Genomic DNA, 24231 nt, shown 5'->3' with positions numbered 1-24231 from the left:
GAGGTGTGTTTGTGTGTGTGTGTAGTGGTGGATATAGGTGTGTGTGTGTAGTGGAGGATAGAGGTGTGTGTGTGTGTAGTGGAGGATAGAGGTGTGTGTGTAGTGGAGGATAGAGGTGTGTGTGTGTGTGTGTGTAGTGGAGGATAGAGGTGTGTGTGTGTGTGTGTGTGTGATAGAGGTGTGTGTGTGTAGTGAGGATAGAGGTGTGTGTGTGTAGTGGAGGATAGAGGTGTGTGTGTGTAGTGGAGGATAGAGGTGTGTGTGTGTAGTGGAGGATAGAGGTGTGTGTGTGTAGTGGAGGATAGAGGTGTGTGTGTGTAGTGGAGGATAGAGGTGTGTGTGTGTAGTGGAGGATAGAGGTGTGTGTGTGTAGTGGAGGATAGAGGTGTGTGTGTGTAGTGGAGGATAGAGGTGTGTGTGTGTAGTGGAGGATAGAGGTGTGTGTGTAGTGGAGGATAGAGGTGTGTGTGTGTGTAGTGGAGGATAGAGGTGTGTGTGTGTGTGTAGTGGAGGATAGAGGTGTGTGTGTGTGTGTAGTGGAAGAGGTGAGTGTGTGTGTGTGTGTGTGTGTAGTGGAGGATAGAGGTGTGTGTGTGTGTGTGTGGTGTAGTGGTGGATAGAGGTGTCTGTGTAGTGGAGGATAGAGGTGTGTGTGTGTAGTGGAGGATAGAGGTGTGTGTGTGTAGTGGAGGATAGAGGTGTGTGTGTGTAGTGGAGGATAGAGGTGTGTGTGTGTAGTGGAGGATAGAGGTGTGTGTGTGTGTGTAGTGGAGGATAGAGGTGTGTGTGTGTAGTGGAGGATAGAGGTGTGTGTGTGTGTGTAGAGATAGAGGTGTGTGTAGTGGAGGATAGAGGTGTGTGTGTAGTGGAGGATAGAGGTGTGTGTGTGTGTGTAGTGGAGGATAGAGGTGTGTGTGTGTGTGTGTAGTGGAGGATAGAGGTGTGTGTAGTGAGGATAGAGGTGTGTGTGTGTAGTGGAGGATAGAGGTGTGTGTGTGTGTGTAGTGGAGGATAGAGGTGTGTGTGTGTGTGTAGTGGAGGATAGAGGTGTGTGTGTGTAGTGGAGGATAGAGGTGTGTGTGTGTGTGTGTAGTGGAGGATAGAGGTGTGTGTGTGTGTGTGTAGTGGAGGATAGAGGTGTGTGTGTAGTGGAGGATAGAGGTGTGTGTGTGTAGTGGTGGATAGAGGTGTGTGTGTGTGTAGTGGAGGATAGAGGTGTGTGTGTAGTGGAGGATAGAGGTGTGTGTGTGTGTAGTGGAGGATAGAGGTGTGTGTGTGTGTGTAGTGGAGGATAGAGGTGGGTGTGTGTGTAGTGGAGGATAGAGGTGTGTGTGTGTGTAGTGGCGGATAGAGGTGTGTGTGTGTGTGTAGTGGCGGATAGAGTGTGTGTGTGTGTGTGTAGTGGAGGATAGAGGTGTGTGTGTGTGTAGTGGAGGATAGAGGTGTGTGTGTGTGTGTGTAGTGGAGGATAGAGGTGTGTGTGTGTGTAGTGGAGGATAGAGGTGTGTGTGTGTGTGTGTGTGTGTGTAGTGGAGGATAGAGGTGTGTGTGTGTGTGTGTGTGTGTAGTGGAGGATAGAGGTGTGTGTGTAGTGGAGGATAGAGGTGTGTGTGTGTGTGTAGTGGAGGATAGAGGTGTGTGTGTGTGTGTGTGTAGTGGAGGATAGAGGTGTGTGTGTGTGTAGTGGAGGATAGAGGTGTGTGTGTAGTGGAGGATAGAGGTGTGTGTGTGTAGTGGAGGATAGAGGTGTGTGTGTGTAGTGGAGGATAGAGGTGTGTGTGTGTAGTGGAGGATAGAGGTGTGTGTGTGTGTGTAGTGGAGGATAGAGGTGTGTGTGTGTGTGTAGTGGAGGATAGAGGTGTGTGTGTAGTGGAGGATAGAGGTGTGTGTGTGTGTAGTGGAGGATAGAGGTGTGTGTGTGTGTGTAGTGGAGGATAGAGGTGTGTGTGTGTAGTGGTGGATAGAGGTGTGTGTGTGTGTGTGTGTGTGTAGTGGAGGATAGAGGTGTGTGTGTGTGTGTGTGTGTGTAGTGGAGGATAGAGGTGTGTGTGTGTGTGTGTGTGTAGTGGAGGATAGAGGTGTGTGTGTGTGTGTAGTGGAGGATAGAGGTGTGTGTGTGTGTGTAGTGGAGGATAGAGGTGTGTAGTGGAGGATAGAGGTGTGTGTGTGTAGTGGAGGATAGAGGTGTGTGTGTGTAGTGGAGGATAGAGGTGTGTGTGTGTGTGTGTAGTGGAGGATAGAGGTGTGTGTGTGTGTAGTGGAGGATAGAGGTGTGTGTGTGTGTGTGTGTAGTGGAGGATAGAGGTGTGTGTGTGTGTGTGTGTGTAGTGGAGGATAGAGGTGTGTGTGTGTGTGTGTGTGTAGTGGAGGATAGAGGTGTGTGTGTGTGTGTGTGTGTGTGTGTGTAGTGGAGGATAGAGGTGTGTGTGTGTGTAGTGGTGGATAGAGGTGTGTGTGTAGTGGAGGATAGAGGTGTGTGTGTGTGTAGTGGAGGATAGAGGTGTGTGTGTGTGTGTGTGTGTGTAGTGGAGGATAGAGGTGTGTGTGTGTGTGTGTGTGTAGTGGAGGATAGAGGTGTGTGTGTGTGGTGTGTAGTGGAGGATAGAGGTGTGTGTGTAGTGGAGGATAGAGGTGTGTGTGTGTGTAGTGGAGGATAGAGGTGTGTGTGTGTAGTGGAGGATAGAGGTGTGTGTGTGTGTGTAGTGGAGGATAGAGGTGTGTGTGTGTGTAGTGGAGGATAGAGGTGTGTGTGTGTAGTGGAGGATAGAGGTGTGTGTGTGTAGTGGAGGATAGAGGTGTGTGTGTGTGTAGTGGAGGATAGAGGTGTGTGTGTGTGTAGTGGAGGATAGAGGTGTGTGTGTGTGTAGTGGAGGATAGAGGTGTGTGTGTGTGTAGTGGAGGATAGAGGTGTGTGTGTGTAGTGGAGGATAGAGGTGTGTGTGTAGTGGAGGATAGAGGTGTGTGTGTGTGTAGTGGAGGATAGAGGTGTGTGTGTGTGTGTGTGTAGTGGAGGATAGAGGTGTGTGTGTGTGTAGTGGAGGATAGAGGTGTGTGTGTAGTGGAGGATAGAGGTGTGTGTGTGTGTAGTGGAGGATAGAGGGTGTGTGTGTGTGTAGTGGAGGATAGAGGTGTGTGTGTAGTGGAGGATAGAGGTGTGTGTGTAGTGGAGGATAGAGGTGTGTGTGTGTAGTGGAGGATAGAGGTGTGTGTGTGTAGTGGAGGATAGAGGTGTGTGTGTGTAGTGGAGGATAGAGGTGTGTGTGTGTGTGTAGTGGCGGATAGAGGTTGTGTGTGTGTGTAGTGGCGGATAGAAGTGTGTGTGTGTGTGTGTGTGTGTGTAGTGGCGGATAGAGGTGTGTGTGTGTGTGTGTAGTGGAGGATAGAGGTGTGTGTGTGTAGTGGAGGATAGAGAGGTGTGTGTGTGTGTGTGTGTAGTGAGTGGAGGATAGAGGTGTGTGTGTGTGTGTGTGTGTAGTGGAGGATAGAGGTGTGTGTGTGTGTGTAGTGGAGGATAGAGGTGTGTGTGTGTAGTGGAGGATAGAGGTGTGTGTGTGTGTGTGTGTAGTGGAGGATAGAGGTGTGTGTGTGTGTGTGTAGTGGTGGATAGAGGTGTGTGTGTAGTGGTGATAGGTGTGTAGTGGAGGATAGAGGTGTGTGTGTGTGTAGTGGAGGATAGAGGTGTGTGTGTGTAGTGGAGGATAGAGGTGTGTGTGTGAAGTGGAGGATAGAGGTGTGTGTGTAGTGGAGGATAGAGGTGTGTGTGTGTGTGTGATAGAGGTGTGTGTGTAGTGGAGGATAGAGGTGTGTGTGTGTGTGTAGTGGAGGATAGAGGTGTGTGTGTGTGTGTAGTGGAGGATAGAGGTGTGTGTGTGTAGTGGAGGATAGAGGTGTGTGTGTAGTGGAGGATAGAGGTGTGTGTGTAGTGGAGGATAGAGGTGTGTGTGTGTGTAGTGGAGGATAGAGGTGTGTGTGTGTGTAGTGGAGGATAGAGGTGTGTGTGTGTAGTGGAGGATAGAGGTGTGTGTGTGTAGTGGAGGATAGAGGTGTGTGTGTGTGTGTGTAGTGGAGGATAGAGATGTGTGTGTGTGTAGTGGAGGATAGAGGTGTGTGTGTGTAGTGGAGGATAGAGGTGTGTGTGTGTAGTGGAGGATAGAGGTGTGTGTGTGTAGTGGAGGATAGAGGTGTGTGTGTGTGTGTGTAGTGGAGGATAGAGGTGTGTGTGTAGTGGAGGATAGAGGTGTGTGTGTGTGTGTATGTAGTGGAGGATAGAGGTGTGTGTGTGTGTGTGTGTAGTGGAGGATAGAGGTGTGTGTGTGTGTAGTGGAGGATAGAGGTGTGTGTGTGTAGTGGAGGATAGAGGTGTGTGTGTGTGTAGTGGAGGATAGAGGTGTGTGTGTGTAGTGGAGGATAGAGGTGTGTGTGTGTAGTGGAGGATAGAGGTGTGTGTGTGTAGTGAAGGATAGAGGTGTGTGTGTGTGTGTGTGTAGTGGAGGATAGAGGTGTGTGTGTGTGTGTAGTGGAGGATAGAGGTGTGTGTGTGTGTAGTGGAGGATAGAGGTGTGTGTGTGTAGTGGAGGATAGAGGTGTGTGTGTATGTAGTGGAGGATAGAGGTGTGTGTGTAGTGGAGGATAGAGGTGTGTGTGTGTGTGTGTGTGTAGTGGAGGATAGAGGTGTGTGTGTGTAGTGGAGGATAGAGGTGTGTGTGTGTAGTGGAGGATAGAGGTGTGTGTGTGTAGTGGAGGATAGAGGTGTGTGTGTGTAGTGGAGGATAGAGGTGTGTGTGTGTGTAGTGGAGGATAGAGGTGTGTGTGTGTGTGTAGTGGAGGATAGAGGTGTGTGTGTGTGTGTGTAGTGGAGGATAGAGGTGTGTGTGTAGTGGCGGATAGAGGTGTGTGTGTGTGTGTGTGTAGTGGCGGATGGTGTGTGTGTGTGTGTGTGTGTAGTGAGGATAGAGGTTGTGTGTGTGTGTGTGTGTGTAGTGGAGGATAGAGGTGTGTGTGTAGTGGAGGATAGAGGTGTGTGTGTAGTGGAGGATAGAGGTGTGTGTGTAGTGGATAGAGGTGTGTGTGTGTTAGTGGAGGATAGAGGTGTGTGTGTGTAGTGGAGGATAGAGGTGTGTGTGTGTAGTGGAGGATAGAGGTGTGTGTGTAGTGGCGGATAGAGGTATGTGTGTGTGTGTGTAGTGGCGGATAGAAGTGTGTGTGTGTGTGTGTAGTGGCGGATAGAGGTGTGTGTGTGTGTGTGTGTGTAGTGGAGGATAGAGGTGTGTGTGTGTGTAGTGGAGGATAGAGGTGTGTGTGTGTGTAGTGGAGGATAGAGAGGTGTGTGTGTGTGTGTGTGTGTGTGTGTAGTGGAGGATAGAGGTGTGTGTGTGTGTGTGTGTGTGTAGTGGAGGATAGAGGTGTGTGTGTGTGTAGTGGAGGATAGAGGTGGGTGTGTGTGTGTGTGTGTGTAGTGGAGGATAGAGGTGTGTGTGTGTGTGTGTGTAGTGGAGGATAGAGGTGTGTGTGTAGTGGAGGATAGAGGTGTCTGTGTGTGTGTAGTGGAGGATAGAGGTGTGTGTGTGTGTGTGTGTAGGTGGATAGAGGTGTGTGTGTGTGTGTGTGTGTGTAGTGGTGGATAGAGGTGTGTGTGTAGTGGTGGATAGAGGTGTGTGTGTGTAGTGGAGGATAGAGGTGTGTGTGTGTGTAGTGGAGGATAGAGGTGTGTGTGTGTAGTGGAGGATAGAGGTGTGTGTGTGAAGTGGAGGATAGAGGTGTGTGTGTAGTGGAGGATAGAGGTGTGTGTGTGTGTGTGATAGAGGTGTGTGTGTAGTGGAGGATAGAGGTGTGTGTGTGTGTAGTGGAGGATAGAGGTGTGTGTGTGTGTGTAGTGGAGGATAGAGGTGTGTGTATGTAGTGGAGGATAGAGGTGTGTGTGTAGTGGAGGATAGAGGTGTGTGTGTGTGTGTGTAGTGGAGGATAGAGGTGTGTGTGTGTGTGTGGTTTGTGTAGTGGAGGATAGAGGTGTGTGTGTAGTGGAGGATAGAGGTGTGTGTGTGTAGTGGAGGATAGAGGTGTGTGTGTGTAGTGGAGGATAGAGGTGTGTGTGTGTAGTGGAGGATAGAGGTGTGTGTGTGTAGTGGAGGATAGAGGTGTGTGTGTGTAGTGGAGGATAGAGGTGTGTGTGTGTAGTGGAGGATAGAGGTGTGTGTGTGTGTGTGTGTAGTGGCTGATAGAGGTGTGTGTGTGTAGTGGAGGATAGAGGTGTGTGTGTAGTGGAGGATAGAGGTGTGTGTGTGTGTGTGTAGTGGAGGATAGAGGTGTGTGTGTGTGTGTAGTGGAGGATAGAGGTGTGTGTGTGTGTAGTGGAGGATAGAGGTGTGTGTGTGTGTAGTGGAGGATAGAGGTGTGTGTGTGTAGTGGAGGATAGAGGTGTGTGTGTGTAGTGGAGGATAGAGGTGTGTGTGTGTAGTGGAGGATAGAGGTGTGTGTGTGTGTGTGTAGCGGATAGAGGTGTGTGTGTGTGTGTGTGTGTGTGTAGTGGAGGATAGAGGTGTGTGTGTGTAGTGGAGGATAGAGGTGTGTGTGTGTAGTGGAGGATAGAGGTGTGTGTGTGTAGTGGAGGATAGAGGTGTGTGTGTGTAGTGGAGGATAGAGATGTGTGTGTGTGTGTAGTGGAGGATAGAGGTGTGTGTGTGTGTGTGTAGTGGAGGATAGAGGTGTGTGTGTGTAGTGGCGGATAGAGGTGTGTGTGTGTGTCTGTGTAGTGGCGGATAGAGGTGTGTGTGTGTGTGTAGTGAAGGATAGAGGTGTGTGTTTGTGTGTGTGTGTGTGTAGTGGAGGATAGAGGTGTGTGTGTGTAGTGGAGGATAGAGGTGTGTGTGTGTGTGTGTGTGTAGTGGAGGATAGAGGTGTATGTGTGTGTGTGTGTGTAGTGGAGGATAGAGGTGTGTGTGTGTGTGTAGTGGAGGATAGAGGTGTGTGTGTGTGTGTGTAGTGGTGGATAGAGGGTGTGTGTGTAGTGGAGGATAGAGGTGGGTGTGTGTGTAGTGGAGGATAGAGGTGTGTGTGTGTGTGTGTGTGTAGTGGAGGATAGAGGTGTGTGTGTGTGTGTGTAGTGGAGGATAGAGGTGTGTGTGTGTGTGTGTAGTGGAGGATAGAGGTGTGTGTGTAGTGGAGGATAGAGGTGTGTGTGTGTGTAGTGGAGGATAGAGGTGTGTGTGTGTGTGTAGTGGAGGATAGAGGTGTGTGTGTGTGTGTAGTGGAGGATAGAGGTGTGTGTGTGTGTAGTGGAGGATAGAGGTGTGTGTGTGTGTGTGTAGTGGAGGATAGAGGTGTGTGTGTGTGTAGTGGAGGATAGAGGTGTGTGTGTGTAGTGGAGGATAGAGGTGTGTGTGTGTAGTGGAGGATAGAGGTGTGTGTGTGTAGTGGAGGATAGAGGTGTGTGTGTAGTGGAGGATAGAGGTGTTTGTGTGTGTAGTGGAGGATAGAGGTGTGTGTGTGTGTGTGTGTGTGTAGTGGAGGATAGAGGTGTGTGTGTGTGTAGTGGAGGATAGAGGTGTGTGTGTGTGTAGTGGAGGATAGAGGTGTGTGTGTGTAGTGGAGGATAGAGGGTGTGTGTGTGTGTAGTGGAGGATAGAGGTGTGTGTGTAGTGGAGGATAGAGGTGTGTGTGTAGTGGAGGATAGAGGTGTGTGTGTGTAGTGGAGGATAGAGGTGTGTGTGTGTGTAGTGGAGGATAGAGGTGTGTGTGTGTGTGTAGTGGCGGATAGAGGTATGTGTGTGTGTGTGTAGTGGCGGATAGAAGTGTGTGTGTGTGTGTGTGTGTAGTGGCGGATAGAGGTGTGTGTGTGTAGTGGAGGATAGAGGTGTGTGTGTGTGTGTAGTGGAGGATAGAGAGGTGTGTGTGTGTGTGTGTGTAGTGGAGTGGAGGATAGAGGTGTGTGTGTGTGTGTGTGTGTGTGTGTAGTGGAGGATAGAGGTGTGTGTGTGTGTGTGTGTGTGTAGTGGAGGATAGAGGTGTGTGTGTGTGTGTAGTGGAGGATAGAGGTGGGTGTGTGTGTGTGTGTGTGTGTGTAGTGGAGGATAGAGGTGTGTGTGTGTGTGTGTGTAGTGGAGGATAGAGGTGTGTGTGTAGTGGAGGATAGAGGTGTCTGTGTGTGTGTAGTGGAGGATAGAGGTGTGTGTGTGTGTAGTGGTGGATAGAGGTGTGTGTGTGTGTGTGTGTGTAGTGGTGGATAGAGGTGTGTGTGTAGTGGTGGATAGAGGTGTGTGTGTGTAGTGGAGGATAGAGGTGTGTGTGTGTGTAGTGGAGGATAGAGGTGTGTGTGTGTAGTGGAGGATAGAGGTGTGTGTGTGAAGTGGAGGATAGAGGTGTGTGTGTAGTGGAGGATAGAGGTGTGTGTGTGTGTGTGATAGAGGTGTGTGTGTAGTGGAGGATAGAGGTGTGTGTGTGTGTGTAGTGGAGGATAGAGGTGTGTGTGTGTGTGTAGTGGAGGATAGAGGTGTGTATGTAGTGGAGGATAGAGGTGTGTGTGTAGTGGAGGATAGAGGTGTGTGTGTGTGTGTGTAGTGGAGGATAGAGGTGTGTGTGTGTGTGTGTGTAGTGGAGGATAGAGGTGTGTGTGTAGTGGAGGATAGAGGTGTGTGTGTGTAGTGGAGGATAGAGGTGTGTGTGTGTGTAGTGGAGGATAGAGGTGTGTGTGTGTAGTGGAGGATAGAGGTGTGTGTGTGTAGTGGAGGATAGAGGTTTGTGTGTGTAGTGGAGGATAGAGGTGTGTGTGTGTAGTGGAGGATAGAGGTGTGTGTGTGTGTGTGTAGTGGCTGATAGAGGTGTGTGTGTGTAGTGGAGGATAGAGGTGTGTGTGTGTAGTGGAGGATAGAGGTGTGTGTGTGTGTAGTGAAGGATAGAGGTGTGTGTGTGTGTGTGTAGTGGAGGATAGAGGTGTGTGTGTGTGTGTAGTGGAGGATAGAGGTGTGTGTGTGTAGTGGAGGATAGAGGTGTGTGTGTGTAGTGGAGGATAGAGGGGTGTGTGTTGTAGTGGAGGATAGAGGTGTGTGTGTGTGTAGTGGAGGATAGAGGTGTGTGTGTGTGTGTGTAGTGGAGGATAGAGGTGTGTGTGTGTGTGTGTGTGTGTAGTGGAGGATAGAGGTGTGTGTGTGTAGTGGAGGATAGAGGTGTGTGTGTGTAGTGGAGGATAGAGGTGTGTGTGTGTAGTGGAGGATAGAGGTGTGTGTGTGTAGTGGAGGATAGAGGTGTGTGTGTGTAGTGGAGGATAGAGGTGTGTGTGTGTGTAGTGGAGGATAGAGGTGTGTGTGTGTGTGTAGTGGAGGATAGAGGTGTGTGTGTGTGTGTGTAGTGGAGGATAGAGGGTGTGTGTGTAGTGGCGGATAGAGGTGTGTGTGTGTGTGTGTGTGTGTGTGTGTGTAGTGGAGGATAGAGGTGTGTGTGTGTAGTGGAGGATAGAGGTGTGTGTGTGTAGTGGAGGATAGAGGTGTGTGTGTGTAGTGGAGGATAGAGGTGTGTGTGTGTGTAGTGAGGATAGAGGTGTGTGTGTGTGTGTGTAGTGGAGGATAGAGGTGTGTGTGTGTGTGTAGTGGAGGATAGAGGTGTGTGTGTGTAGTGGAGGATAGAGGTGTGTGTGTGTAGTGGAGGATAGAGGTGTGTGTGTATGTAGTGGAGGATAGAGGTGTGTGTGTGTGTAGTGGAGGATAGAGGTGTGTGTGTGTGTGTGTAGTGGAGGATAGAGGTGTGTGTGTGTGTGTGTGTGTGTAGTGGAGGATAGAGGTGTGTGTGTGTAGTGGAGGATAGAGGTGTGTGTGTGTAGTGGAGGATAGAGGTGTGTGTGTGTGTAGTGGAGGATAGAGGTGTGTGTGTGTAGTGGAGGATAGAGGTGTGTGTGTGTAGTGGAGGATAGAGGTGTGTGTGTGTGTAGTGGAGGATAGAGGTGTGTGTGTGTGTGTAGTGGAGGATAGAGGTGTGTGTGTGGTGTGTAGTGGAGGATAGAGGTGTGTGTGTAGTGGCGGATAGAGGTGTGTGTGTGTGTGTGTGTGTGTGTGTAGTGGCGGATAGAGGTGTGTGTGTGTGTGTGTGTGTAGTGAGGATAGAGGTGTGTGTGTGTGTGTGTGTGTGTAGTGGAGGATAGAGGTGTGTGTGTAGTGGAGGATAGAGGTGTGTGTGTAGTGGAGGATAGAGGTGTGTGTGTAGTGGAGGATAGAGGTGTGTGTGTGTAGTGGAGGATAGAGGTGTGTGTGTGTGTAGTGGAGGATAGAGGTGTGTGTGTGTAGTGGCGGATAGAGGTATGTGTGTGTGTGTGTAGTGGCGGATAGAAGTGTGTGTGTGTGTGTGTAGTGGCGGATAGAGGTGTGTGTGTGTGTGTGTGTAGTGGAGGATAGAGGTGTGTGTGTGTGTAGTGGAGGATAGAGGTGTGTGTGTGTGTAGTGGAGGATAGAGAGGTGTGTGTGTGTGTGTAGTGGAGGATAGAGGTGTGTGTGTGTGTGTGTGTGTGTGTAGTGGAGGATAGAGGTGTGTGTGTGTGTAGTGGAGGATAGAGGTGGGTGTGTGTGTGTGTGTGTGTGTAGTGGAGGATAGAGGTGTGTGTGTGTGTGTGTGTAGTGGAGGATAGAGGTGTGTGTGTAGTGGAGGATAGAGGTGTGTGTGTGTGTGTGTGTGTGTGTAGTGGTGGATAGAGGTGTGTGTGTGTAGTGGTGGATAGAGGTGTGTGTGTAGTGGTGGATAGAGGTGTGTGTGTAGTGGAGGATAGAGGTGTGTGTGTGTGTAGTGGAGGATAGAGGTGTGTGTGTGTAGTGGAGGATAGAGGTGTGTGTGTGAAGTGGAGGATAGAGGTGTGTGTGTAGTGGAGGATAGAGGTGTGTGTGTGTGTGTGATAGAGGTGTGTGTGTAGTGGAGGATAGAGGTGTGTGTGTGTGTGTGTAGTGGAGGATAGAGGTGTGTGTGTGTGTGTAGTGGAGGATAGAGGTGTGTGTGTATGTAGTGGAGGATAGAGGTGTGTGTGTAGTGGAGGATAGAGGTGTGTGTGTGTGTGTGTGTAGTGGAGGATAGAGGTGTGTGTGTGTGTGTGTGTGTAGTGGAGGATAGAGGTGTGTGTGTGTGTGTAGTGGAGGATAGAGGTGTGTGTGTAGTGGAGGATAGAGGTGTGTGTGTGTAGTGGAGGATAGAGGTGTGTGTGTGTAGTGGAGGATAGAGGTGTGTGTGTGTGTGTGTAGTGGCAGATAGAGGTGTGTGTGTGTGTGTGTGTGTGTGTGTAGTGGAGGATAGAGGTGTGTGTGTGTAGTGGAGGATAGAGGTGTGTGTGTGTAGTGGAGGATAGAGGTGTGTGTGTGTAGTGGAGGATAGAGGTGTGTGTGTGTAGTGGAGGATAGAGGTGTGTGTGTGTGTAGTGGAGGATAGAGGTGTGTGTGTAGTGGAGGATAGAGGTGTGTGTGTGTGTGTGTAGTGGAGGATAGAGGTGTGTGTGTAGTGGCGGATAGAGGTGTGTGTGTCTGTGTAGTGGCGGATAGAGGTGTGTGTGTGTGTGTAGTGAGGATAGAGGTGTGTTTGTGTGTGTGTGTGTGTGTGTGTGTAGTGGAGGATAGAGGTGTGTGTGTGTGTAGTGGAGGATAGAGGTGTGTGTGTGTGTGTGTAGTGGAGGATAGAGGTGTGTGTGTGTAGTGGAGGATAGAGGTGTGTGTGTGTGTGTGTGTGTGTAGTGGAGGATAGAGGTGTGTGTGTAGTGGAGGATAGAGGTGTGTGTGTGTGTAGTGGAGGATAGAGGTGTGTGTGTGTGTAGTGGTGGATATAGGTGTGTGTGTGTGTAGTGGAGGATAGAGGTGTGTGTGTGTAGTGGAGGATAGAGGTGTGTGTGTGTAGTGAGGATAGAGGTGTGTGTGTGTGTGTGTGTAGTGGAGGATAGAGGTGTGTGTGTGTGTGTGTGTGTGTGTAGTGGCGGATAGAGGTGTGTGTGTGTAGTGGAGGATAGAGGTGTGTGTGTGTGTGTGTGTGTAGTGGAGGATAGAGGTGTGTGTGTGTGTAGTGGTGGATATAGGTGTGTGTGTGTAGTGGAGGATAGAGGTGTGTGTGTGTAGTGGAGGATAGAGGTGGGTGTGTGTGTAGTGGAGGATAGAGGTGTGTGTGTGTGTGTAGTGAAGGATAGAGGTGTGTGTGTGTATGTAGTGGAGGATAGAGGTGTGTGTGTAGTGGAGGATAGAGGTGTGTGTGTGTGTGTGTGTAGTGGAGGATAGAGGTGTGTGTGTGTGTGTGTGTGTAGTGGAGGATAGAGGTGTGTGTGTGTGTGTAGTGGAGGATAGAGGTGTGTGTGTGTAGTGGAGGATAGAGGTGTGTGTGTGTAGTGGAGGATAGAGGTGTGTGTGTGTAGTGGAGGATAGAGGTGTGTGTGTGTGTGTGTAGTGGCAGATAGAGGTGTGTGTGTGTGTGTGTGTGTGTGTGTAGTGGAGGATAGAGGTGTGTGTGTGTAGTGGAGGATAGAGGTGTGTGTGTGTAGTGGAGGATAGAGGTGTGTGTGTGTAGTGGAGGATAGAGGTGTGTGTGTGTAGTGGAGGATAGAGGTGTGTGTGTGTGTAGTGGAGGATAGAGGTGTGTGTGTAGTGGAGGATAGGTGTGTGTGTGTGTGTGTAGTGGAGGATAGAGGTGTGTGTGTAGTGGCGGATAGAGGTGTGTGTGTGTGTCTGTGTAGTGGCGGATAGAGGTGTGTGTGTGTGTGTGTAGTGAAGGATAGAGGTGTGTGTTTGTGTGTGTGTGTGTGTGTGTGTGTGTAGTGGAGGATAGAGGTGTGTGTGTGTGTAGTGGAGGATAGAGGTGTGTGTGTGTGTGTGTAGTGGAGGATAGAGGTGTGTGTGTGTAGTGGAGGATAGAGGTGTGTGTGTGTGTGTGTGTGTGTAGTGGAGGATAGAGGTGTGTGTGTAGTGGAGGATAGAGGTGTGTGTGTGTGTAGTGGAGGATAGAGGTGTGTGTGTGTGTAGTGGTGGATATAGTGTGTGTGTGTGTAGTGGAGGATAGAGGTGTGTGTGTGTAGTGGAGGATAGAGGTGGGTGTGTGTGTAGTGGAGGATAGAGGTGTGTGTGTGTAGTGAAGGATAGAGGTGTGTGTGTGTGTGTGTGTGTAGTGGAGGATAGAGGTGTGTGTGTGTGTGTGTGTGTGTAGTGGCGGATAGAGGTGTGTGTGTGTAGTGGAGGATAGAGGTGTGTGTGTGTGTGTGTGTGTAGTGGAGGATAGAGGTGTGTGTGTGTGTAGTGGTGGATATAGGTGTGTGTGTGTAGTGGAGGATAGAGGTGTGTGTGTGTAGTGGAGGATAGAGGTGGGTGTGTGTGTAGTGGAGGATAGAGGTGTGTGTAGTGAAGGATAGAGGTGTGTGTGGGTGTAGTGGAGGATAGAGGTGTGTGTGTGTGTGTGTAGTGGAGGATAGAGGTGTGTGTGTGTGTGTGTAGTGGAGGATAGAGGTGTGTGTGTAGTGGCGGATAGAGGTGTGTGTGTGTGTGTGTGTGTGTGTGTGTGTAGTGGAGGATAGAGGTGTGTGTGTGTGTGTGTGTGTGTGTGTAGTGGAGGATAGAGGTGTGTGTGTAGTGGCGGATAGAGGTGTGTGTGTGTAGTGGAGGATAGAGGTGTGTGTGTGTGTGTAGTGGAGGATAGAGGTGTGTGTGTGTGTAGTGGAGGATAGAGGTGTGTGTGTGTGTGTGTGTAGTGGAGGATAGAGGTGTGTAGTGGAGGATAGAGGTGTGTAGTGGAGGATAGAGGTGTGTGTGTGTGTGTAGTGGAGGATAGAGGTGTGTGTGTGTAGTGGAGGATAGAGGTGTGTGTGTGTGTGTGTGTGTAGTGGAGGATAGAGGTGTGTGTGTGTGTGTGTGTAGTGGAGGATAGAGGTGTGTGTGTGTGTGTGTGTGTGTAGTGGAGGATAGAGGTGTGTGTGTGTAGTGGAGGATAGAGGTGTGTCTAGTGGAGGATAGAGGTGTGTGTGTGTAGTGGCGGATAGAGGTGTGTGTGTGTGTGTGTGTAGTGGAGGATAGAGGTGTGTGTGTGTAGTGGAGGATAGAGGTGTGTGTGTGTGTGTGTAGTGGAGGATAGGGGTGTAGTGGCGGATAGAGGTGTGTGTGTGTGTGTGTGTGTGTAGTGGAGGATAGAGGTGTGTGTGTAGTGGAGGATAGAGGTGTGTGTGTAGTGGAGGATAGAGGTGTGTGTGTGTGTGTGTGTAGTGGTGGATAGAGGTGTGTGTGTGTGTAGTGGAGGATAGAGGTGTGTGTGTGTAGTGGAGGATAGAGGTGTGTGTGTGTAGTGAAGGATAGAGGTGTGTGTGTGTGTGTGTGTGTAGTGGAGGATAGAGGTGTGTGTGTGTGTGTAGTGGCGGATAGAGGTGTGTGTGTGTAGTGGAGGATAGAGGTGTGTGTGTGTGTGTGTAGTGGCGGATAGAGGTGTGTGTGTGTATGTAGTGGAGGATAGAGGTGTGTGTGTGTAGTGGCGGATAGAGGTGTGTGTGTGTAGTGGAGGATAGAGGTGTGTGTGTAGTGGAGGATAGAGGTGTGTGTGTAGTGGAGGATAGAGGTGTGTGTGTGTAGTGGAGGATAGAGGTGTGTAGTGGAGGATAGAGGTGTGTAGTGGAGGATAGAGGTGTGTAGTGGAGGATAGAGGTGTGTAGTGGAGGATAGAGGTGTGTAGTGGAGGATAGAGGTGTGTAGTGGAGGAAAGAGGTGTGTAGTGGAGGATAGAGGTGTGTGTGTGTAGTGGAGGATAGAGGTGTGTGTGTGTGTGTGTAGTGGAGGATAGAGGTGTGTGTGTGTAGTGGAGGATAGAGGTGTGTGTGTGTAGTGGAGGATAGAGGTGTGTGTGTGTGTAGTGGAGGATAGAGGTGTGTGTGTGTAGTGGAGGATAGAGGTGTGTGTGTGTAGTGGAGGATAGAGGTGTGTGTGTGTAGTGGAGGATAGAGATGTGTGTGTGTGTGTAGTGGAGGATAGAGATGTGTGTGTGTAGTGGAGGATAGAGATGTGTGTGTGTAGTGGAGGATAGAGATGTGTGTGTGTAGTGGAGGATAGAGGTGTGTGTGTGTGTGTGTGTGTGTGTGTGTGTGTGTGTGTGTGTGTGTGTGTGTCTGCGGAGTTGAGCGGTCAGAAATCCCCCTCAACGTCCTTTCCCCCGCTCCGCAAAAAATCTCTCAGCGTTCACAGGAGAGAAAAAAACGACCACTCAAATTTTCGCTCCATTTATTTAGTTTAAAAACATAATTTTACCTGGTTAACTCTGAGTGGTTGTTTTGGACCTGTACCGGGTTTGGGGGTTCCCCTCCCCTCCCAAAAAATATCAGAAAATAGAAAGTAACACATCATTTGAAAACTACAGTCCTTCTCTTTTTGGAAATCAAACTCAAATCTTACTGCTGGCAATACATTAAGAATCCCCCCCCCCCCCCCCCCCCCCATAAAGGCCATAAATCATGCGCTATGGTCATATTCATAGAGTAGGAAATGTGGGTAAGAGTCACCAAAAGTACCAAGATTTTAGTATGCGTGGAAAGGGTCCACCCCGATGGTAAAGCTGCATTTCCTTCTCTCTCTCCATGTTATGTTATATGCACCCTAGCTCCTCGTTTACAATAGGAAAAGTGAATGGGAAACAAAGTTTGACGTTTCCTGGCCTGTGTCTTTAAAAAAATTAATAATAATAATTGAAAGCCCTGATTGCTAAAGTTAGGCAGGACAGGCCCATTTTGGTGATTTCTGCTATATCATCAAAATAAATCAATCACAGCACGTCTTTGGACTCATTCAGCAGTTTTTACCTGATTTAAGTACAATACCATTGGAAATGATGTTGAAAGTTCCATTTTATAGTTCTGAAACTTAAGTTAAATGATTCTGTCGCTGCTTCCTGTTGACAAGACATATTGATAAATAGACCAATATCAAAACACTGTTTTAAAGTGTCCAAATCAATAACCAATATGCAGAACCAGTTTGTGATATGTTGAAAACCTAAACATAAAATGTACTATCTCTACATACAGGACCTGTGCAACAATGGTAATCATATTACCTGGATTATTTTAAACGAGCACCTTATAAACTGCACACGCACTTTTGACAAGTGGCACTCATCGATTAGGGAGGATATGTACTGTTGATACACCACAACTCAGAAACCACATGGAAACTGGAGATATTGTTACATCACTGGTTAGAGGACAACCTGCAGAACATGGCTGATCTCTCTCTCTCTCTCCCCCCACCACCACTAATGTATCAGAATGTCGTTGCCCACCTTTACTTGTCCATTTGTCTTTATGGCTGATCTCTCTCTCCTCCCTCCAGGAGTTGAACACTAACTTCCGTCAGATCATCTTCCCGGAGGCTCTGCGCTGCATGTTGAAGGGAGAGGCGACCCTAGAGACCATGCTGTCTGAGCTGGACTTCTTAGTGGAGCAATGTGCAGACGGGGTCTCCCTGCAGGGGCTGGCCGACGCCCTGCACACACACCTCCGCAGCGCCGCCATGGGCCTGGAGCACGAGGCGGAAACACAGTGTCTCCACATCACCAGGTTAGGACAGGGGAACACACTGTCTCCACATCACCAGGTTAGGACAGGGGAACACACTGTCTCCACATCACCAGGTTAGGACAGGGGAACAGTGTCTCCACATCACCAGGTTAGGACAGGGGAACAGTGTCTCCACATCACCAGGTTAGGACAGGGGAACACACTGTCTCCACATCACCAGGTTAGGACAGGGGTACACAGTGTCTCCACATCACCAGGTTAGGACAGGGGAACACACTGTCTCCACATCACCAGGTTAGGACAGGGGAACAGTGTCTCCACATCACCAGGTTAGGACAGGGGAACAGTGTCTCCACATCACCAGGTTAGGACAGGGGCACACAGTGTCTCCACATCACCAGGTTAGGACAGGGGAACACTGTCTCCACATCACCAGGTTAGGACAGGGGAACACAGTGTCTCCACATCACCAGGTTAGGACAGGGGAACACAGTGTCTCCACATCACCAGGTTAGGACAGGGGAACAGTGTCTCCACATCACCAGGTTAGGACAGGGGAACACACTGTCTCCACATCACCAGGTTAGGACAGGGGAACACACTGTCTCCACATCACCAGGTTAGGACAGGGAAACACACTGCCTCCACATCACCAGGTTAGGACAGGGGAACAGTGTCTCCACATCACCAGGTTAGGACAGGGGAACAGTGTCTCCACATCACCAGGTTAGGACAGGGGAACACAGTGTCTCCACATCACCAGGTTAGGACAGGGGAACACAGTGTCTCCACATCACCAGGTTAGGACAGGGGAACAGTGTCTCCACATCACCAGGTTAGGACAGGGGAACACACTGTCTCCACATCACCAGGTTAGGACAGGGGAACACACTGTCTCCACATCACCAGGTTAGGACAGGGGAACACACTGTCTCCACATCACCAGGTTAGGACAGGGGAACACACTGTCTCCACATCACCAAGTTAGGACAGGGAAACACACTGTCTCCACATCACCAGGTTAGGACACAGAGGAACACACACACTGTCTAGAGGAACACACACACACTGTCTCCACATCACCAGGTTAGGACAGGAAAACACACTGCCTCCACATCACCAGGTTAGGACAGGGACACAGGTAGTAGGGTTAGTGTTAACTGGTTATGTTATTGTAGGATGTTGCGGGCCCAGTACTCTCAGCTGATGCAGCCTCCAGGGGGCAGTGTGGACTCAGCAGGACAGGACTCTCCTAAGATGTCTGCCGGTCAGATGCTGCTGGTGGCCTTCGATGGCATGTTTGCTCAGCTCGAGACTGCCTTCGGGCAGCTCACAGAGAAGGTAACACGCACTTCCTCAATCTCTTTCCTCTCTGTCTCACCCTCTCTCTTTCTCAATCTCTTTCCTCTCTGTCTCACCCTCTCTCTTTCTCAATCTCTTTCCTCTCTGTCTCACCCTCTCTTTCTCAGTCGCTTTCCTCTCTGTCTCACCCTCTCTCTTTCTCAGTCGCTTTCCTCTCTGTCTCACCCTCTCTCTTTCTTGCTCTTACTCTTGCGCTCAATCTCTTTCATCTTAAACTCTCGTCTTTGTCTCTGGTCCCATCTTGTTATTCCTCTTCACTCCACATTCCATGTGTTTGTCATGTCTATATGTCACTTATCTCTCGTCTTTCCTCTCTTCTCACTCCCCTCTTCCACTTCTATTATCTGTTATCTACCCTCCCCTCCCCTCCCCTCTCTCTCCCCTCCCCTCCCCTCCCCTCTCTCCTCCCCTCCCCTCCCCTCCCCTCTCTCCTCCCCTCCCCTCTCTCCTCCCCTCTCTTCCCTCTCCTCCCCTCTCTCCCCTCTCTCCCCTCTCTTCCCTCTCTTCCCTCCCCTCTCTTCCCTCCCCTCTCTTCCCTCTCTTCCCTCCCCTCTCTTCCCTCTCTTCCCTCCCCTCTCTTCCCTCTCCTCTCTTCCCTCTCCTCCCCTCTCCCCTCTCTCCCCTCTCTCCCCTCTCCTCCCCTCTCTCCCCTTCCGTCTCTCCTCCCCTTCCGTCTCTCCTCCCCTTCCGTCTCTCCTCCCCTTCCGTCTCTCCTCCCCTTCCGTCTCTCCTCCCCTCCCGTCTCTCCTCCCCTCCCTCTCTCTCCTCTCCCCTCCCCTCCCCTCTCCTCTCCTCTCTCCTCCCCTCTCTCTCCTCCCCTCTCTCTCCTCCCCTCTCTCTCCTCCCCCCTCTCTCCCCTCCCCTCCCCTCTCTCCTCCCCTCCCCTCTCTCCTCTCCTCTCCTTCCCTCTCTCTCCTTCCCTCTCTCTCCTTCCCTCTCTCTCCTTCCCTCTCTCTCCTTCCCTCTCTCTCCTCCCCTCTCTCCTCCCCCTCTCTCTCCTCCCCCTCTCTCTCCTCCCCCTCTCTCCTCTCCTCCCCTTCTCTCCTCTCCTCCCCCGCTCTCTCTCTCCTCTCCTCCCCTCCCTCTCTCCTCTCCCCTCCCCCTCTCTCCTCTCCCCTCCCCCTCTCTCCTCTCCCCTCCCCCTATCTCCTCCCCCTCTCTCCTCTCCCCTCCCCCTCTCTCCCCCCTCCCTCTCTCTCCCCCCTCCCTCTCTCTCCTCCCCTCCCCTCCCTCTCTCTCCCCCCTCCCTCTCTCCCCCCTCCCCCTCTCTCCTCCCCTCCCCTCTCTCTCCTCCCCTCCCCTCTCTCTCCTCTCTCTCCTCTCTCTCCTCCCTCTCCTCTATCCCCTCCCCTCTCTCCTCCTCTCTCTCTCCTCTCCCTCTCTCTCCTCTTCTCCTTCCCCTCCTTCTCTCTCCTCCCCTCCTTCTCTCTCCTCCCCTCCCCTCTCCCTCCTCTCCTCTCCTCTCTCTCTTCTTCTCCCTTCTCCTCCCCTCTCTCCCTTCTCCTCTCCTCTCCTCCTCCCCTTCTCTCTCTCTCTCTCTCTCTCTCTCCTCTCCTCCCCTCTCTCCTCCTCCCCCCTCTCCCTCCCCTCTCCTCTCTCTCCTCCCCCCTCTCTCTAGATGATTTCCATGGAGGTGCCACCGGCGTGGCGGAAGGTAGATGTGATGCGTGAGGCGCGGGCTGCCCAGGTGCATTTCTTCCACAGCGGTCCTCACAGACATGTTCTGGAAGAGATCTTCTTCCTCAAGAGGCTCCAGACCATCAGGGAGTTCTTCAGGCTCTGTGGATCCTTCGCTCAGACACTCTCTGGTGAGAACCCTGATGGGTTTCTAGTCTCTGTCTGTCTCTCTCTCTCTCAGTTCAGTTTCAATTTAAGGGCTTTATTGGCATGGGAAACTATGTATGTATGCTTACATTGCCAAAGCAAGTGAAATAGATAATAAACAAAAGTGAAACATTACCAAACATTCTCTCTCTCTCTCTGTGTCTCTCTCTCTCTCTCTCTCTCTCTCTCTGTGTCTCTCGCTCTGTGCTATGAAAGTTGTGCTGTCACACAGATATAGAATAGCAGTAGAGGTCAATGCTGTAAAGTTGGTATCTGGAGCGCTAGTGATGGGGGGTGATCCATACAGTTACATATCAGGATATTATTTTTGACAATATATTATATTGCGACAGTTTTGACTGTCGCAATATAATTTTTTGCTGTAGTTGGCTGTACCTGCATCAAAACTCCATTGTTTCCTTCATAGCTTGTTCTCCATCTTTTTAAATAGAGCCTATTGGTTTTCAGCACTTCTATGTCTATGTCCAAAACCTGCTTTCTCATGGCTCTCTCTTGTCCCTCTGCAGCAGACACATAGTGAGCAGTATGTTTGGAACATCGAATCGCAATAAAATCACTATCGGATAGCAATCCATATAGAATAGTGAGAATCGCAACACATATCGTATCATGATAATATCGTATCGTGAGGTCCCTGACAATTCGCTGCCCTATGAAATGGTATCTCAAACATTGTAAACAGTGAGTTTGACCCTCTCCTTCTCCCCCCTCCCTCCCCAGGTACGTGCCCCCCAGCGGCTGAGGACCCGCCTCCCTCCAACGGCCCTGTAGCGTTAGGGGTTCCGGCGGGTGTAGGTCTACCGGGGAAGTTCCGGGGATCGTCGGGCGCGGCGGTGGTAGTGAGCGAGGAGCAAATGACACGGCCCATCAAGGCGTTCACAGCAGAGTTTGTCCGTCAGATGCTGATGGGTCTTCCCACCCAGACCCTGGGTCTGGCTCTCTGCAGCACCCTGTCTGCCCTGGGTCTGGACCTTACAGCACAGGTGGAGGCCAAGGACTTTGGAGCCGACGGCAAGGTAGGAAGGAGGTCCCTGTGCTGTTACCTATATACTTGATTGATCAAATGTTATATTGTCTTCATACATTTTTGTTCTGTCCTGATTTAAACTAAAATGTGAAATTGTTAATTGTCCAGGTGTCGTTAGATGAGTTGTGTAAGCAGACGGTGGTGCAGGGTCTGGGTGCAGGGCGTCTGTCTCAGCTGCTACTGAACAGAGGTACGGTGCTGGCGTCATCCTACGACACGGCCTGGAAGAAACTGGACCTACTCAGACGCTTGGAGGCCAGCCTCGACGCTGCCAAGGTCTCCCTGCAACGCACCCAGCTACACATCACCATGTTCCAGGTGAGAGGAGTGTGTGTGTGTGTGTGTGTGTGTGTGTGTGTTAACCCTGTCCTATGTTTGTGTATTCCAGTGGCAGCATGAGGACGTGATAGGTCCTAGGACCCAGCGTGCACGTGTGTGTGTGTGTGTGTGTGTGTGTGCGTGTGTGTGTATGTGGGGATAATCCACTCCCAGAAATAAAAATCATGAAACTCCTGTCAATTTGGTAAAAGCCTATGTTCTATCAGTGGGTAAAATAACAGATTTTCCCATTATTTAACTTCTAAGTGTTCCGTCTGAGAAATCAGGAAATTGTGTAGGAACGTGTCATAGCTACACTATAAATGTGTGTGGACACCCCTTCAACCCGTTGCTGACAGGTGTATAAAATCTAGCACACAGCCATGCAATCTCCATAGACAAACATTGGCAGTAGAATGGCCCGTACTGAAGAGCTCAGTGATTTTCAACGTGGCACCGTCATAGGATGCCACCTTTCCAACAAGTCAGTTCATCAAATTTCTGCCCTTCTAGAGCTGCACTGGTCAACAGTAAGTGCTGTTATTGTGAAGTGGAAACCTCTAGGAGACACAACAGCTCAGCCACAAAGTGGTAGGCCACACAAGCTCACAGAACGGGACCGCAGAGTGCTGAAGCGTGTAGTGCCTAAAAATCGTCTGTCCTCGGTTGCAACACTCACTGCCGAGTTCCAAACTGCCTCTGGAAGCAACGTCAGCACAATAACTGTTAGTCGGGAGCTTCATGAAATGGGTTTCCATGGCCGAGGAGCCGCACACAAGCTAAAGAACACCATGCGCAATGGTGTTCTTTAATTCCAGTGAAGGGAAATCTTAACACTACAGCATACAATTACATTCTAGACCAGGGGTGTCAAACTCATTTTAGCTCAGGGGCCACATGGAGGAAAATCTATTCCCAAGTGGGCCGGACCGGAAAAATCATGGTATATATAACTTAAAAACAACAACTTCAGATTGTTTTCTTTGTTTTAATACGATCAACATACAACATAAAGCTGGAGCCTGAGGACAGTGTGTCCAAAATAGTACAAGCACAACATCACTATTAATCATAAAACACGTCAAGTTTATTTGAAAATTCTAAAGAAAAAGAACACACAAACACACAATGCCTCAGTGATTAACAGAACTGTTTCACAGATCACAGAACTATATCAGGGTGTCATTTCTCAGGCAGAAATGTAGATAAAAAGAATGAAATCCTGTTCCCCAAACAAGTGCAAGAACCACAGAGTCAAGAATAGGTTAAATATACAAATAAAATAAAAACAATTAAAAACAATAGCACATCAACATAAAAACATATAAACATAAAGCTGGAGCCTGAGGACAGTGTCCAAAAGCACAACATCACTATTAATCATAAAACACCTCAACTTATTTGAAAGTTCTGAGGACAAAGAACACGCAAACACACAATGCCTCAGTGATTCACAGAAGTATATCACAGATCACATAACTATATCAGGGTGTCATTTCTCAGGCAGAAATGTAGATAAAAATAATGAAATCCTGTTCCCCAAACAAGTGCAAGAACCACAGAGTCAAGAATAGGTTAAATATACAAATAAAATAAAATCAATTAAAAACAATAGCACATCAACATAAAAACATATAAACATAAATCTGAAAGCGTTGCTCAAACTCCCGTAACAGTCCCGTTATTTTATCTTTGAACCGCTTCATGTCTGCCACATGTTGGGTCGCGCACACATTTTTCAGACAGGGGAAGTGAGCTGCATCACCACCGGCAAGTTGCGTCTCCCACAATGACAGCTTCAACTTGAAAGAACGTATGCTGTCATAATACTGCGTGACAACTTTGTTGCGCCCTTGCAGCTGTTTGTTCAAGTTATTCAGGTGCTCTGTAACATCCACCATAAATGCAAGGTCCTGCATCCATTCTGCGGAATGAAATTCTAACACTGGTTTGCCCTTTTCTTCCATGAACTGTTCAATTTCTTCTCGTAAATCAAAGAAACGCCTCAGCACAGCACCTCGGCTTAACCATCTTACCTCAGTGTGGTATGGCAGGCCATAGATGTGGTCTTTCTCTCTGAGAAGGCTGTCAAACTGACGGTGATACAGGCTTCTGGATCGGATGAAATTAACAGTTTGGATGACCACCTTCATGACGTTATCCATCTTTAATGACTTGCAACACAAAGCCTCCTGGTGCAAAATACAGTGAAAAGTCAAAAAATCACGTCCTCCATTTGCAGATTGCACTTTCTCTCTGAACTTTGTCACAACGCCTGCTTTTTTCCCAATCATTGAGGGCGCACCATCTGTAGCCAGGCTGACAGCGCGGGACAAGTCCACTCCGACCCTGTCCAGCGCGCCGACGAGTGCGGTAAAAATATCAGCTGCTGTCGTATCTGTCATCGGCACCAACTCCACGAACTCCTCGGTGACGGTCAATGTGTCATCAACTCCGCGGATGAAAATGGCCAGTTGTGCAACATCTGTAATGTCCGTGCTTTCATCAATTGCAACCGAAAACGCAATAAATGACTTTACTTTTTGCTTCAACTGGCTGTCCAAATCCACTGAAAGATCGGAAGTCCTGTCTGCAACTGTGTTTCTTGTCAGGCTGATATTTGCAAAAGCCTGCCGCTTTTCAGGGCACACAATCTCCGCTGCCTTCATCATGCATGTTTTTACAAATTCACCCTCACTAAATGGTTTTGAAGCCACTGCGATTTCATTAGCAATGAGGTAGCTAGCTTTCACTGCAGCGTCACTGATGTCTCGGCTGTGAGTAAACACAGACTGCTGTTTCTTCAGACCCGCCAACAGTTCATTCACCTTCTCTCATCTCCGCTGTCCTTGAAAGTTGTCATATTTGTCGGCATGAAGACTCACATAGTGGCGACAAAGGTTATATTCTTTCAGCACTGCAACATGCTTTGAACACACCAAACATACAGCTTTCCCATTCAATTCCGTGAATAAATAGGATGACCATTTTTCTTGGAACACTCTGCACTCTGCGTCCACTTTTCTCTTTTTTGACAGAGACATATTGGGGCAATGAGGGTGCCAAAGCACATAATGTTAAAAGTAGAAGCCGTAATAAATATCGCGGGCAAAACAAAGTAGCTCATTGGCTGCACGTGCTTGACCTACTTGCTCTGCCCCGGTATAAACAGTTTGCTTGCTTAACACAATTGCTATTG

General features: G+C 49.5%; 1 protein-coding gene across 2 annotated transcripts in view; it reads left to right on the top strand.

Annotated features, from left to right (window-relative positions):
• Positions 1-24231, top strand: part of smg1 (SMG1 nonsense mediated mRNA decay associated PI3K related kinase) — a 97477-nt gene that overhangs the window by 56828 nt on the left and 16418 nt on the right. For both annotated transcript variants that reach the window (XM_084185977.1, XM_084185976.1), the window contains 5 exons: positions 16293-16519; positions 17659-17821; positions 19461-19650; positions 20408-20703; positions 20823-21032. In XM_084185977.1, the coding sequence (XP_084042103.1) occupies positions 16293-16519; positions 17659-17821; positions 19461-19650; positions 20408-20703; positions 20823-21032 (1086 nt within the window). The remainder of the gene's footprint in view (positions 1-16292; positions 16520-17658; positions 17822-19460; positions 19651-20407; positions 20704-20822; positions 21033-24231) is intronic.

The sequence above is a fragment of the Coregonus lavaretus genome (assembly GCF_964263955.1).
Source record: "Coregonus lavaretus genome assembly, chromosome: 2".
NCBI classification, from domain to species: domain Eukaryota; kingdom Metazoa; phylum Chordata; class Actinopteri; order Salmoniformes; family Salmonidae; genus Coregonus; species Coregonus lavaretus.
This window is presented reverse-complemented; position numbering and strand designations above follow the sequence as displayed.